A 16,376-nucleotide genomic window follows, 5' to 3' on the forward strand; every position below is an offset into this window, starting at 1 on the left:
GTAAATCCATTAAAAAGCAACAAAATGTCATCCTTTCCTGCTCCTCTGAAACAGACAGTGGTTGATTATTTTAAAACATTAGCTATTTTTTCAGTCAGGTCTAAGTAAACTACTATTTCAATGAAACATTTCTCAGTCTCTCTTAGCCAACCTGTTTGGTATCTGAAAGGTTCTTGTTGTGATGATTTGCTGATTTCTTCTTGAACTTAAAGATAGAGACCAGTTGTATGCCACCTGAAAGAGATTAAGAACATTTTGCAATATCAAAAGTCAGTGAAAGTGAGTGATATATCTCTGCTGTAGAGTTTTATTCCTTTTTGTTCTCTCTCCTGTTCAATTAGGAGAATTTAGGACAGGGCATAACACACATCAGTCTAAATTAATCCACCTGATTGAAGCAAACTCATTCCCTCACTCAATCAGTGAAGTGAGAGATGCATCCAGGAGGTGCAGGAGAGACAGGATGCCAAATCACACTTTATATTGACTACAGGGAGCACCTAAGACTCAGAAGCAACAATGTGGTTCACTCCCAAAAACTGCCTGGGAAGAAAACTGACACACATGAGGTAGAGATGACGAAAGGCCCAGGAGCAATGTCATACCCCCAGACATGGTAGAATTTCAATAAACAAAATTACTGTTTGCTGATTTTCCAGAAAAAATAAATTAAAAATATCTTCAGAAAAAAAACACTTTGTTCATTACTACACACTGATATTCACGCAAGGACCTAAATCCTATGCCTGTCCTGGCCCTATATGCTACGAAGTGCAATAAAAAACAGCTTAATCAGCCAGCCTGGGACATCTGACACAAGTGTCTGACAAGCAGGGGAGGTTAACTTGGGTACCTACTCCTTCAGTCATGTCAAGACCTCCACTGATATGCCAGCAGAGGTGAGCTGCTGCAGCCAGCTCTCCACTGGCTGCCCCACAGCAGCATGAAGGCTGCTTGGGGATTGCTGTTGACAGCACAGGTCACAGCAGCCTCCTCATTGTGGGGTTGTGCGGATTAAAGAGTAATTGTCATTATGGTGTTGTCTGCCATGTTGAGGTAGTGGGACTAATCTTTTGCTGTAGACTATGAGGTAGGGTGAAAGCAGGAATATTGATGGCATCGTTCAGCTGCGCTGTCACCGGTAGAGGAAGGCCATCCCATTATGTAAACAGAATGGCAGGCAGTTGTTTGTATGTCAATGCTATTTATTAAATGATGAAGCTTATTTTTATTTTTCAGTGATAAACAATGACAGGCTGTAAAAGATCCTCCTTTGCTAAGTTATCTGGAAGAGAAGAGCAGGAACTTTTTAGAAAACATCAGCAATGACAAAGCCTTAAGAGAAACAAAGCAAATAAATGTGACACATTTAAGAAAAGAATTTGCAATAAAATGTGAAAATGTATTTTAGTGAGTGCAAAAAGGCACTTTGCACTTATTTCTCTTTCTAAGACAACTTTTGAAACATTGCCAATTTTAAACACAAGAACTTCCATGCTAAGTGTCAGGCAAGGGGCATAAATTTTACAAAATTTTAATATAGGAAGCTAAAGGAAATCCTACACAGACAAAAGAATGTGCAACTTTACTCTTATTAGAACAAGTTTTTTAATGCTGACATTGACACACCTCACAGCAGTGAAAAGCACAACAATTTAGTTTGCACAATGGTGATGGAAATACAAGTGATAAAACATCTCAAAAATTTAAAGACCATCACCTGCTGCTGGTGTCTCCTTCTTGATCCAGCATCTTCAGACTGGCTGATTTGTACTACAATGTACTCCTCTGTTTGGTCATCAGCTACATCTTCTACAAATGGGCCTCCTATGTCTAACTTTAGCAGGGAAGAATCATGAAAATCGGTCAGATTCATAGCTGTTAATAAAGTTGTTAAGGTGTAAATTTCCAGTAAAAAAATAGCATAGGCTGTGCAATATCAGCAAAAAAGTATAGATTAGTCAACTTATATTGAAAAACATATTCTTCAGCTAAAATGCTTAAGAAACTATGAAAAGAACAAAATAGATACCTACTTCCTCACCAAGAAGCATTGCTTTGGCCAGGTTCTGTCCTTTTCTAGGTTTGGGTTTTTTTTTGAGACCACTAGTGTTTTTATCTGACGCTGTACATGTACCAAGATCTAAATTAGTATACAGAAATACGTGTAGAGGCAGGGAATTAAGCCTCTTTAAGTGCTTTTGCCACGTGAAAGGCAGCATCATTAACTCAGCAATTTAAACGTCATAGAATTTATATTGGGGAAAACACTGTGGAAGCTCCAACCATGGGGAAACTAAACAAGAGTCAATGTCCTATTCATGCCAGAGGATTTGCTTTCTGGTCAAAATTTTACTCACCAGATAGAAAGCCAAGGCACCACCAAGAAAATAAAAACTCTTAAAAAAGGAAAAGACTTCATTTAATACATACATATTCTGGTGAAAGCATGCAACTTAATCACATGTTGGAGTATCTTAACACTTTTATCATCTGACATTTAATTGAGCACACTAAAAAGAGTGAACCTGTTCCACAAAAAGCCATACAAGATCATACCTACCAGAAGGATTTTTCCAGAAAGTCATTTTTTGTCCACAGAACTCAGGAGATTTTAATGGGAGAATTAAAAATACAGTGTAGCTAGAGGGAACTCAAAGCAGTACTGTGCCCTGCTTCCCAGTGAGCCCCCGTAGGGCCATCCATGGTAGACAAGTCTTTTTCGGGGAGGTGGAGTATATAGTCTCAGCTAGGAAAGCTTTGTGACATTATGCATGCAGGAGTCTTTCATCTTTAAAAGAGCTTAGGCTGTCCACACTCTCAGCAGAACTGAATCTAGAGAAAAGATTTCTGTCACAATAGCCCAAAAAAGACCCTACCAGATCTCATGATGTTGCAAAGTAATCTGTCACCCCACTTAGCCCAGTGAGCGGACCACTCAGCACCAGTGTCACAGATGCCACTCCTTAAGAATGAAACTCCCAAGCATCTATTTGCTTAAAGGAATCACACAGAAAAGATAAAAAAATAGCCTTGGATGCAACAATTCAGGAGACACCTCTTGTCAGGACAATTTAGATGCACAGCCCTTAGCAAGCATAAATACAAATTACAACAGTTCTTTTCTGGTTCTGAAGAGTTTTAAGTGTGTTTTGGCATCACCATTTTTCTGTGTCCTAATTAATACATAATATTAATTTCCACAGGAGCTATAGCTATACCTTTAACTAGAGACATTAATTATACCTTCTGAAAGGCCAGCTGACCTAAAGTCATTAACCTGATGATTTGGGACACCTCTTGACAGTATGCCTTTTATTAGGAGTGTAGCCAGTAATTTATGTCTTTAAAAGCTTCAGGTGCACATAATTAGAGCAGCTTCCTTTTAAGCAATACTTTTAAAATAAATCCTGTAATTACCTAGATGACACATTCAGGAGCTATTATAAAGGATGCTTAAAATTAAAGGGGGGAAGAATTAAACCTTATTTTCAAGAAGAGTGGTTCCTTCCTTCTTTTCCTACAAAGATAGAGATACTTAAGAAGTTTTTCCATTCCTTTCTGTGCATTTATAAAATTATCAGAAAGAGTCCTAGCAAAACCAGTTCTCCTTTGCTTGCAAGTGGAACTGAATGTCATTCACCAGTCTGCATTGAGGCTCTGAAATCCCATCAGAGTTATCTTTCTCCAAACAATATTTAGAGACTCTGTCATAATTCCATTGTTATACTGCAGCAGATCACAGCCTTTATGAAAGGTGGAATCAAAATAAACCAGGAGAAAGCTTCAGCCACGTTTATAGGAATCAAAATGCAATTTTTTTTCATTAAGCTACTTTTCAGAATGTTTTTGTTCTGCCTTATCTTGGTTTTATATTTCCCTTAAATTGCCAGAATGTGATTTCCTCTATATTTAAATCACTCAGATGTGACTAAATTGTGGGAAAACTATCTTTTTACTTCTAATATCCCCTTTTGTTCTGCTGGGACTTTTTGCCTTTTCTGAACTTTTTTTGTAATGCGGCCTCCAATTTGGGCCTCTAAAGCAAAAAAATCTCCCTGACAAGATTTACGGCCAGAGCTTTTATTTTTTTATTTCACTTCAGCTAAGCTGCCTCATTTTTATGTAGTTCTATTCTTGAAATTATATTACTGCTGTGAATTACCCTGTCAAGGGATTTGCCTTTGTGTATGCTTTATGAACCATTACACAGTGGCTGTCTATATTTACATCTGGCTCAAGACTGGGTCCACTGCTCAGAGTTAAACCTGTTTTTTTCTGATCTTGGTTTTCTAACTAGCTGCTCCTAGAAGGTACTGAAGAGTGTGTGAGAATCACCTCAGTTCACTTTACATTTTTTTAGCTTATGTAGCCAACACAACAGAATGGATGCAGTGGCTAAAATTTTGAATTGGTATTTGTTCACTACAGTTTATAGTTCCATACTGTGGACATCCGCATCTGAGTTGGTTACTCCCTTAACATCACTGAAAAGAGAGTGCTATTAAGACAGAAATCATTGCTTCATTTTAGACTACCACACAAAGATGAGAGGAATCATTCATGAAAAGCATTGGTTCTCTCTATGAACTATAAAGGGAGCCTGGGATGAGTCAGGCATACCCGGGACGAGTCACTTCTTAAATACTGAGTCTCTGCTCTACCCTCCACCATGTCATTATTTCAGTATGTATAGAGCTAGCTGAAAAGCCATGATTGACAGAGATTCTGTTATATTTGCATGCAGATGGCTGGCTTCATGCTTTCTTTAACACCTACTTGTATACCTTACTCTGCCTACTGTAAAACTTACCTTGAGAATACTATGTCTACTGATTATTTTTCACCAGGTTTTTTGAGGTATCCATATACTATTGACCTGATTTATGACCAGGTCACTCATGCTAGTTTCTCTAGGATATTACCATTTTAAAGAAGGTATTTTGCATGGGTCTTAGCATCTATTTCTACATGTTGTTCTTAACTTAGGTTATTTCTGCATCACTCTCTGCAGTTTTCTCTTTTGATGTCCTATCCCTGTTCGTAGCTTATGAGGTCATCCCTTCACAATATACCAAGTTGAACCACATGCTTTTCTGCATTTATTGGTTTCCCCATCTGAAGAATATTTTTTTTTTTCTTTTTGGAGTGTCAGCAATGTGGTTCCATTTTTGTCTATATTGGATCCATCCTTTCTCTCTGTGTTCCATCAGTTCTAGAAGTTTTGTGAGTCCTTAATAAACTCTCTTTTCTATAATATTTTCTCAATATACCTTGAGATTCTGCTTCTTTGCCTCCCTTTGCAGGTTGTCCTGGTCTTCGCTCATCTACTTAGCAGCTTGAACATTGCAGGCCAAAATGCTTAGTACATTTTCAACAGCATCAACAAACATAAATGATTTTTAAATGTATTCTGCAAGGAAAAATGATGGAGGAATATCTGACAGTAGAGAACTAGAGTTACAAAACAAAAATTGAAAAAAAAATCAGAGGGGAAAAGAACTAAAGGTATTAGAGAGGTTGTTTCATTCGTCAAGTTAACTTAGGCACCCTTGGAGAAGACCACATCTTTAGAACCTCTGTGGAAGCTGAAGGGTCTAACAACATCTGACTACATTCTTTGCCTCACAGCCTTTATTTCTATACATAACACTTGTTCAGGGAGTGGGTATGGTAATTTTCATTGTCACTAATGGTCATGGCATGATTACAAGTTTTCCTAGTGTCGTGGTTTAAACCCAGTCAGGTAACTTATTCACTCACTCCCAGTGAGTGGTGCCAAGCTGACAACAATCGAGGTCCGTGTCCGTCTCCCCCCCCCGCACCGGGGCTCTCCCCTTCCCCGCTCCCGGAGGAACAGGGAGGAGGATCGAGAGAGTGCAACTCCTACGGGTTGAGACAAGAACAGTCCAGCAACAAATCACCACCGCTACTATCAGCTAAAACAATGATAAGGGAAAATAACAAGGGAAGAGAATATGATACCACCGGCCAAGAAAACGAGTTCCCCCCGGAAGCCCCTGTCCTTCCGGGTAACTCCCAGTTACCCCTCACCCCGGGCATGACGTGCTGTGGTATGGAATACCTCCCCGGCTAGCCCGGGTCAGGCGCCCCGTCTCTGCTTTCTCACAGCTTCCCCTCCTCCCTGGCAGAGCATGAGCCTCACAAAGTCCTTGGTCAGGGTAAACATCACTTAGCAACAACCGAAAACATCGGCTTCACCAACACTGTTCTCAAGCTGGAAGTCAAAACACAGCACTGCACCAGTTAACACAAAGGAAAAACATGACTGCTACTGCTGAACCCAGGACATTATCCACCCCTTATTCCATACCATTCACGTCGTGCTCAGATCCCACATTTTCAATACACCATCGCTCTCCCACATATATATACATCCATATACATACAGACCAAGAGGAAAAAATCATTTTCTTAGTGCATGGACCAATCCCTATAATGCTGCCGAGTCCATTCGGTCCATGATGTTCAAAGTTCATTCTCTGTTGGGACGATGGCTGGAGGGAAGTCAGGGCCAGTTGCTGGTGACCTGGAGACATCTAGTTGATGGGCTATAAAAGCATTACACAGCAGGCAACAGCATACAATTGAGTTCACTGGCTGTTTTCCCCTAAAATCAAATCCCCCTGAGGTATACATTGGACTTCCCCATCTTCCCACATTACCCACCAAGTATATCCAGGTCCCTGAGCAAAAGCAATCCCACGAGTGGGTTTGCCTTTACCTGAAGCAGGAATAACCCAGACTGTCTTCCCCAGCAAATTCTTCATATGCACCACGGGAACTTTGTCCCCCTCTACAATATGTAAAAGTTCTGACTGGGCTGGGCCGGCCCTGTTGACAGATCCTCTGGTGTTGACCAACCAGGTGGCCTTTGGTAAGTGTGTATCCCAATGCTTGAAAGTTCCCCCACCCATTGCTCTCAGTGTAGTTTTTAACAGCCCATTGTACCGTTTGATTTTCCCAGAGGCTGGTGCGTGGTAGGGGATGTGATATACCCACTCAATGCCATGCTCTTTGGCCCAAATATCTATAAGGTTATTCCGGAAATGAGTCCCATTGTCTGACTCAATTCTCTCTGGGGTGCCGTGTCGCCACAAAATCTGTTTCTCAAGGCCCAGGATGGTGTTCCGGGCAGTGGCATGGGGCACAGCGTATGTTTCCAGCCACCCGGTGGTTGCTTCCACCATGGTAAGCACATGGCGCTTGCCTTGGCAGGTTGGTGGCAGTGTGATACAGTCAATCTGCCAGGCCTCCCCATATTTATACTTCAACCATCGTCCTCCATACCAAAGAGGCTTTAACCGCTTGGCTTGTTTAATTGCAGCACATGTTTCACACTCATGAATAACCTGGGCAATAGTGTCCATTGTTAAGTCCACCCCTCGGTCATGGGCCCATCTATATGTTGCATCTCTGCCCTGATGGCCTGAAGTGTCATGGGCCCACCGGGCCAAAAATAATTCACCTTTATGTTGCCAATCTAAGTCCATCTGAGCCACTTCAATCTTAGCCGCTCTATCCACTTGTTGGTTGTTCTGGTGTTCCTCAGTGGCCCGACTCTTGGGTACATGGGCATCTACATGACGTACCTTCACCACCAGGTTCTGCACCCTGGCAGCAATATCTTTCCACAGTGCAGCAGCCCAGATGGGTTTACCTCTGCGTTGCCAGTTGCTCTGCTTCCATTGCTTCAACCACCCCCACAGGGCATTTGCCACCATCCATGAGTCAGTATAGAGGTAAAGTACTGGCCACTTTTCTCGTTCAGCAATGTCCAGGGCCAGCTGGATGGCTTTCACCTTGGCAAACTGGCTCGATTCACCCTCTCCGTCAGCAGTTTCTGCAACTTGTCATCCAGGACTCCATATAGCTGCCTTCCATCTCCGATGCTTTCCCACAACACGGCAAGAGCCATCAGTAAACAAGGCATACTGCTTTTCACTTTCTGACAGTTTATTATATGGTGGGGCCTCTTCAGCGCGCATCACCTCCTCCTCTGGTGACATTCCGAAATCTTTGCCCTCTGGCCAGTCCATGATGACTTCTAGAATGCCAGGACGACTGGGATTTCCTATTCAAGTTCGTTGTGTAATTAGTGCAGCCCATTTACTCCATGTAGCATCAGTTGCATGATGTGTAGAGGAGACCCTGCCTTTGAACATCCAGCCCAACATGGGCAACCGGGGTGCCAGGAGGAGCTGTGCTTCAGTGCCAATCACTTCCGAAGCAGCTCGAACCCCTTCATAGGCTGCCAGTATCTCTTTCTCAGTTGGGGTATAGCTGGCCTCAGATCCTTTATATCCCCGACTCCAAAAGCCGAGGGGTCGACCTCGAGTCTCCCCTGGAGCTTTCTGCCAGAGGCTCCAGGTAGGACCGTTCTCCCCAGCTGCAGTGTACAGCACATTTTTTACATCTGGTCCGGTCCGGACTGGTCCAAGGGCTACTGCATGAACTATCTCGCATTTAATTTGCTCAAAGGCTTGTTGCTGCTCAGGGCCCCATTTAAAATCATTCTTCTTCCGGGTCACATGATAGAGAGGGCTTACAATCGAACTGTAATTCAGGATGTGCATTCTCCAGAACCCCACTGCACCCAAGAAAGCTTGCGTTTCTTTCTTATTAGTTGGTGGAGACATTGCTGTTATCTTGTTGATCACATCTGTGGGGATCTGTCTACATCCATCTTGCCATTTTATTCCCAAAAATTGAATCTCCTGTGCAGGTCCCTTGACCTTACTCCGTTTTATGGCAAAACCGGCTTTCAGCAGGATTTGGATTATTTTCCTCCCTTTCTCAAAGACTTCTTCCGCTGTATCGCCCCACACAATAATGTCATCAATGCATTGCAAGTGTTCTGGAGCTTGCCCCTGTTCCAGTGCAGTCTGGATCAGTCCATGGAAAACGGTAGGGCTGTGTTTCCACCCCTGGGGCAGTCGGTTCCAAGGGAACTGGACACCCCTCCAAGTAAAAGCAAACTGTGGCCTGCACTCTGCTGCCAAAGGGATTGAGAAAAATGCATTGGCAATATCAATCGTGGCATACCACTTGGCTGCCTTTGACTCTAGTTCATACTGAAGTTCTAGCATGTCCGGTACGGCAGCACTCAATGGTGGTGTGACTTCATTCAGGCCACGATAGTCTACTGTTAGTCTCCATTCTCCATTAGACTTTCGCACTGGCCATATGGGGCTATTGAAGGGTGAGCGGGTCCTGCTGATCACCCCCTGACTCTCCAGTCTACGGATCAGCTGATGGATGGGAATCAGGGAGTCTCGGTTGGTGCGATATTGCCACCGGTGCACTGTTGTGGTCGCAATTGGCACTTGTTGTTCTTCAACTTTCAGCAACCCCACAGCAGAGAGATCTTCTGAGAGACCAGGCAAGGTGGACAGCTGCTCAATTTCCTCAGTCTCCAAAGCACCAAAAGCCCACCGGTACCCTTTTGGGTCTTTGAAGTACCCTCTCTTGAGGTAGTCTATGCCAAGGATGCATGGAGACTCTGGACCAGTCACAATAGGGTGCTTTTGCCATTCCCTCCCAGTCAGGCTGATTTCAGCCTCCAGCACAGTCAACTCTTTGGATCCTCCTGTCACTCCAGAAATACAGATGGGTTCCACCCCTTGACAGCTTGATGGCATCAGGGTACACTGTGCACCGGTATCTACTAGAGCCTTATACTTCTGTGGGACTGATGTGCCAGGCCATCTGATCCACACAGTCCAGTAAATCCGATTGTCCCCTACCTCCACCTGGCTGGAGGCAGGGCCCCTCTAATGGTCGTCACAGCGTTGGACACTTAAGTCGTGTTGAAAGGGATTATTCTTCGTTATCACAGGAGCTGGAGTAAAATTAGCTCTTCCACTCCATCTGGGAAACTGCTCACCAGAGACTGAAGCCGTAGCTCTCATGGGACGATCAGTCTTGGCCCTTGCTCCCCTCTTCAGTTCACTCACCCATTCCTCCAAAGCTGAAGTAGGTTTTCCATCCCACTTTGTCATGTCTTCTCCGTGATCCAGCAGGTAAAACCATAGGGTACCCCGTGGCGTATACCTTCTGTATCTCCTCTCTTGAACAATAGGACGCCTTTTGTTAATATCTGAGACGTGTGTTGGTACACATGAGGAGCTGGATAAATCAGATAGATCGTCCCTCAATTGATTGAGGTCCTGGGACAGTTTTTTCACAGCTGAGATGATGGAAGGGGTGAGATTGTCTTTGAACTCTCGGAGTTTATGAACCATTTCATCCACTGTTAGTGGTACTATGTCATTCCAGGTCACTGTTGCCAATGAATGGGCATATGATGACGGTGCATTCCGTGTAAGTTTTCGCCACATGGGTCGTGTACATTCAACTTCATCTGGATCTATAGGTGTATCCCCGTTATTCGGCTTGATGTGATAGATCATCTCTACGATGGCTGATTCCCTCAGAGACTGGATGCCTTTGTCTATAGTAGTCCACTTGGCCGAACGACTTGTAACATCGTCCTTGTACGGAAACCTTTCTTTCACAGCTGCCAAGAGCTTCCTCCAAAGGCTGAGGGACTTTTTCTCTCTTGCAATTGCTTTGTCAATTCCCCCTTCTCTAGCAAGTGATCCCAGCAGCTTGGCTTCTGTACCTTCTAGTTCGTGACCATCGGCCCCATTGTCCCAGCATCGGAGTAACCAGGTGATGATGTGCTCCCCTGGTTGACGAGTAAAATCTTTTCGCATATTCCGCAGCTCGGTTGAGGTCCGAGGTCGAGAAGTTACCTCTTCTTCTTCTTCTTCGTCATGTGATGATGACTCCTGATCAGATTCTGGACCGGGTGGTGAATTCATTGGTTCTTCATCTCGCTTCACCCTTTTTGCCTCCTTTTTGCTTGTTCTCTTGCGTACAGGGGCAACTGATATTGGTACGAATTGGTCCTCTGGTTTGGCTGCAGTGATTATCACTGTGGTTTGAGTAGCGACTGTACTTGTTGCTGGGGGTGGTGTAGCTACTGTGCTTGGAGCTGGGGTAGCCGCGCTGTCTGTTGCAGTTGAAGTTTGAGCAGCTGCTGTACTTGCCACTGGGGTAGCTGTGCTGTTCATTGCAGCCAAAGTTTGAGTAGCGACTGTCGCTTTGCCCTCAGATCCGCCGACATTCTTTTCCTTTTGAAGGTGATGGATAGTGTTGAACAAGGCCCTGTAAGCATGGGCCAAGCCCCAGCACGTTGCCGTGATTTGTCCATCTCTGGTATGGCCAGAATGACCACACACCTCATTTAAGTGTTTTACTAATTCTTCTGGATTTTGCAGTTGTTCGGTAGTGAAATTCCAAAGTACTGGAGGGGCCCACTGACCTAGGTACTTGCCCATACTATCCCACACACCCTGCCACTCATGGCTGTCCAGCCTCAGGGAAAATCTCTTGGTCCTCCTACATCGTCGTTTGACCCCAGACAAGACCCAAACCTGAATCTGCTTAACTCTTGAAATCAGTAGTGGGCAAAACACACTCTGTATGCGTGTTAGCATGGTGATTCCCATCACCATCAGCAAACAAGTCTCAACAGCATTAAAAGGCCATTCAAAAAATTCAAAACTCTCAAATGTAAATGGTCTGGGGGGACGACTAGGAGGGTAAAAGGATGTCTCCTTCCCAGGTTGAGCACCTGAGAAGGAGAAAAAAGATGTGTAATTGCTAAGCACCTCCATCATATACCTCCCAAAGTATAAAGGTGGTGACCACACTGGGAACATAAGCCAGATCAGTTTCATGATCAATTATTCTATTGTATTACAAGTCATTACCATAAAGTACAATGGGATAAAAACCTTAGCCCAAGCCCCACACTTGAAAAACACTAATACAGCAAGTACCGGATGGACGTAAGATATGATATACTGAAACTGTGAGATCAAGAGGAACAACCTTGAGAGCCAATAAATCAGCATTGTGACGAGTGACTATCAATCCAGTCAGATCTGTTCTTATCTCAACCCCTCGTGCCCCACGTTGGGCGCCAAAAAGAACTGTCGTGGTTTAAACCCAGTCAGGTAACTTATTCACTCACTCCCAGTGAGTGGTGCCGAGCTGACAACAATCGAGGTCCGTGTCCGTCTCCCCCCCCCGCACCGGGGCTCTCCCCTTCCCCGCTCCCGGAGGAACAGGGAGGAGGATCGAGAGAGTGCAACTCCTACAGGTTGAGACAAGAACAGTCCAGCAACAAATCACCACCGCTACCATCAGCTAAAACAATGATAAGGGAAAATAACAAGGGAAGAGAATACGATACCACCGGCCAAGAAAACGAGTTCCACCCGGAAGCCCCTGTCCTTCCGGGTAACTCCCAGTTACCCGTCACCCTGGGCATGACGTGCTGTGGTATGGAATACCTCCCCGGCTAGCCCGGGTCAGGCGCCCCGTCTCTGCTTTCTCACAGCTTCCCCTCCTCCCTGGCAGAGCATGAGCCTCACAGAGTCCTTGGTCAGGGTAAACATCACTTAGCAACAACCGAAAACATCGGCTTCACCAACACTGTTCTCAAGCTGGAAGCCAAAACACAGCACTGCACCAGTTAACACAAAGGAAAAACATGACTGCTACTGCTGAACCCAGGACACCTAGTGACCTTTTCTTGCTCCACGATTAACACAGTTGGAGCAATCATTCAAACTCATGCAACTTCAGGAAGGAATTTGATAATAGGGTCATCTTATGTCTGCTCAGTCTCCCTATAAACTTCCATATGTGGAATTGTTCTAAATAGTTTCACTGAATCCAAATGAAATGAGAAAAATTCAACATATTACTGCTATTGAGATACATCTTCTAATTTCTGAGTTCGAGATCTTAATCCTGAACTGAATGTGATGACAATCCCTCAGAGCTACTGAAGAGAGAGGTAAGTCAGTGACAATGGCCACTGGCTAGCGTATGTGGTATCTCTTGTTTTGTCTGATTAGGACTAATCAAAGACCTGTTCAGCCATGACTTGAAATGATGTATTTTCATTAAGTTGTGTCTTGCATGTAAAGAGCAATTGAGTAAAGAGCCCTTCAGATTGGGCGCTGCGCAAATGTATACCTTGCAAAATGTCAGCCCTTGCTCCGAACATTTTACTGAGGAGATATCAAACATTTAAAGCAAATAACCAGATCAGGAGTGAAAGGCTTTAAAATGTATTTGTAAAAATGCAGGCTGCTTGTCCAGACTCAGAATTCACAATTCACTCCCCATTTATGATCACGTTTCAGGTCCAAGAGAAGGAAGTTCTGAAAACCAGTCTGAAAAGGGAAAATTAAATTGCTTCACCTAGGCTGATCTAGCTTTCCCTCACCTATAATAGGAACTGGCACAAGTACAGAGGCTGAGGGGGAAACACAAGATTGTTATTGAAGCACTCACCAGGGACAGAGTAAAGATGGAAATTCACAGCTCAACAAGGTAAGTGTGAAACCCATTGCACAGAAATGCAGTGGAAGAAGTTTTATTTTTTCTTGTAAAAAGAAAATATTTCTAATATAGAGAAGTGTAAAAATAATAATAATTGTGTCAGGTGCAGTTGAAGAAAAAGGCACTGTATCAGGGAGACAGACACTTCTTTAAAAAACTGTGATGGCGTATAGTTTGATTGCATAATTCCTTAAGAACATCAACAAATACCCATTACTTTCTAATTTCATAAAGCCTAGTTCAATTCAAAAAGTTAATGCACAGTTCTGCTCCAGCTGTCTGTTCCTTGCTGCTGAAGAAAAAAAATAAAATTTTGCTTAGATCATGGCAGAAGTTATTAGAAATTAAGGAACAAACATGGAGAATATTTAGCATTTCAGAAGATTCTTCAAGCCTAGAAACCAATGTAAGTTATGGGGAAGAACATGAATATATCTTATTCGATTGATCAGTTTGTTCGACCAGTTAATGGAGAGAAGTGCCTGAAGGTTTGAATGGCCAGTTACAGAAAATAAAAGAGGTACATGTGACTAAAACTAAGGAATGCTGGAATTTATTCACTCTATATATTTTCTTCCATTTTATAATCCACTTTCCAAAGGCACATCATCCTATTAATTATTGATGCTCTGCACTTAACATACAACCTTAAAGCATGAGATCTGAGGAGAAAAAAAAAAAAACAAAAAACAAAGAGCTTCACACATTTACATCAATAGGGCCATCGAATCTTGCTTCTTGCAGGAAAGAGTCCTCTAGCCAGGCTTCAAAACTTACTTTTTTCTGCCACTAGAGAGCTGACTGTTAGAACTTTTAAGAAACTAATTCTTAAGTGTTGTTAAGAAAGAACACTGTTACCACTATTTTGAAAAACTATGCTAAATGTGCTGAATTTATACCTTGTGCCATAGGGAAATCACTATTAAAAAAAAAAGGCAAGAAAAGCAAGCTTAGAAACTCAAAAAGCTTCTGTTAATTCACAGGAGGCAAAATACTGTTTTCAAAAACTGCACTCAACACACCTCAGTGCTGTATGCCAGGTTTGTACCCATGGGGATAGGCAAAGCAAAGACAGATATAAGTGGGCTAATAAAAAAATCATATAATGGGAAAGAAAACAGCTGGACTAAATTCAGAAGAGGGATAAAGGTGTAGAAATATAAGCAAATGGGAACTAATGGGAACTAGAGCAAGTGAAAAAGTGCTAAAAAGATGTCACCCCCACACCAGCTGATGCAGGTCCCTCCCAACACCAGAGACAGAATGCCCTGCCTCTGGGCAAGCCTGAGATCTAATGGGTGTGACAGAAAAACCACAAATATCTAAGTGACACCAGGATGACAAAGGACATGAAGTCCAAAGGGGATCACTTGATATGGTTTTTAAAAGTTTTTCTAACTTTGTTTTGATTTTTCTTATGTATGCAGATGCATCACATAACACACACATCCATAACACACACATCGATATGCATGGGCACATGAACTCGGAAAAAAGTACAGTGGTTAGTACCCGTGCGGCACTTCTTGACAGCTTCTGGGGCATATGCAAGAGTTAAAGGGTGTTAATTTGCATAATTTGGCATCATATGAGTTAAGAGACTTATTTTCCACCCAAAGCAGTCTCACACAATAACCTCTAAGGTGTTTGTGAGAAGGACTACTGCAGCACACCTGTCAGGCTACCATGAAATTCTTGTAGACATTCAGAGTGGCACTTAATGTCCACTGGGAATACTGCAATCTGTCAACCAGCATAAATCACAAATTCAACACTGCTGTGTGAATGGTTAATCTTATCCAAGCCTAGACAAAAAGCTGAATACTTCCTTCACTATCCAACAAAGTGGATGACAAGCACATGAGCTTACTTCTGCGCGAATGAAGACTGGCAGCAAGAGCGAGATGACATTCAGAATTGCTGGTGCCCTTTCCAAACCTTATTCAGAAATGCAATCTTTCTACTTGACCGTTCTTACTTGAATTACCATATCACTCTGAAAATGAAGCATGGCTTTGCTGGTTTGCTTGCCTCTCACATATTTTATCTCAGCTCTGTGACTTCAGGTAGGAGACAGATCATCCAGTTTTCGACACACATGACACAAATTAAGAAGCTTCAGCTTCACATTTGTCGTGTAAGAAAGGGGAATGCTGTATTCTGACTGTCTGACACCTATTTTTCTCAAAGCATCTTGACATGATAGATAAATGTGAAATATAGGAACACCTGTTTGAACTCAAATCCCAATTCCATCAGCACTTCCCTGAAAAAAACAAAAGGAATAGATGGTTGCAGAGTCAGTGTGTACAATGCAGCAGCTATGGTTCCAACTCAAAATCTGTTGAAAGAGAGGAAATCCCTAAGCTATGTTATGACAGTTGACTAAAACTTGAACTTAAAGACCCAACAACACCCTCCCTTGGCAGACTGGGCCATGAAAGCCCTGGTGGTGTACAACACCATATATATAGGAGCTTTCACTGGGATACTTCCACACTCTTGGCTTCATGCAAGCTGAACATAAGGACTGTGTGGGCGCCACAGGGTGCACAGGCAGGTGCCAGTCAATATAACTTGGATAGGGAGCACGACTGTGGCCTGCATCAAAGGACAAGTCTCAGTGAAGCCCAGGTTCTGAGGACACCCAGTTTTCTCAGGGTGTAAAACAGAAAACAACCACCCACCTAGTTCGACCAGTTTATCAAGGAAACTTCAGTTGAATTTTGTGGGGTTTGAAAGAAGGATACAGAAACTTTCCAGAGGTGATACAGCCAACATCTGCCAGGACACACCTTGATCTGGATAAGTGACAAATAAAATCTAGAGCAAGGATAAAAAACATTCATTAATAACACAAAACCTGAAAAACTGAAAAATATTATCTCAAATAATTATCTCAAAGATTATCTCAAATACTTAAAACAAAG

At 43.0% G+C, this 16,376-nt stretch overlaps 1 protein-coding gene across 1 annotated transcript in view; it reads right to left on the reverse strand.

The window, feature by feature from the left end:
- The window catches only part of OCA2 (OCA2 melanosomal transmembrane protein), a 198,625-nt gene that overhangs the window by 128,788 nt on the left and 53,461 nt on the right, over positions 1-16,376 (reverse strand). The window contains exons 6-8 of the mRNA XM_062628602.1: positions 16,197-16,269; positions 1,721-1,878; positions 152-234 (exon numbers count right to left, since the gene is read on the reverse strand). Coding sequence (XP_062484586.1) covers positions 152-234; positions 1,721-1,878; positions 16,197-16,269 — 314 coding nt within the window. The remainder of the gene's footprint in view (positions 1-151; positions 235-1,720; positions 1,879-16,196; positions 16,270-16,376) is intronic.

The sequence above is a fragment of the Pezoporus occidentalis genome, unplaced genomic scaffold, assembly GCF_034315485.1.
Source record: "Pezoporus occidentalis ecotype Australia unplaced genomic scaffold, CSIRO_AGI_Poc_V1 ctg32, whole genome shotgun sequence".
Taxonomy (NCBI): domain Eukaryota; kingdom Metazoa; phylum Chordata; class Aves; order Psittaciformes; family Psittacidae; genus Pezoporus; species Pezoporus occidentalis.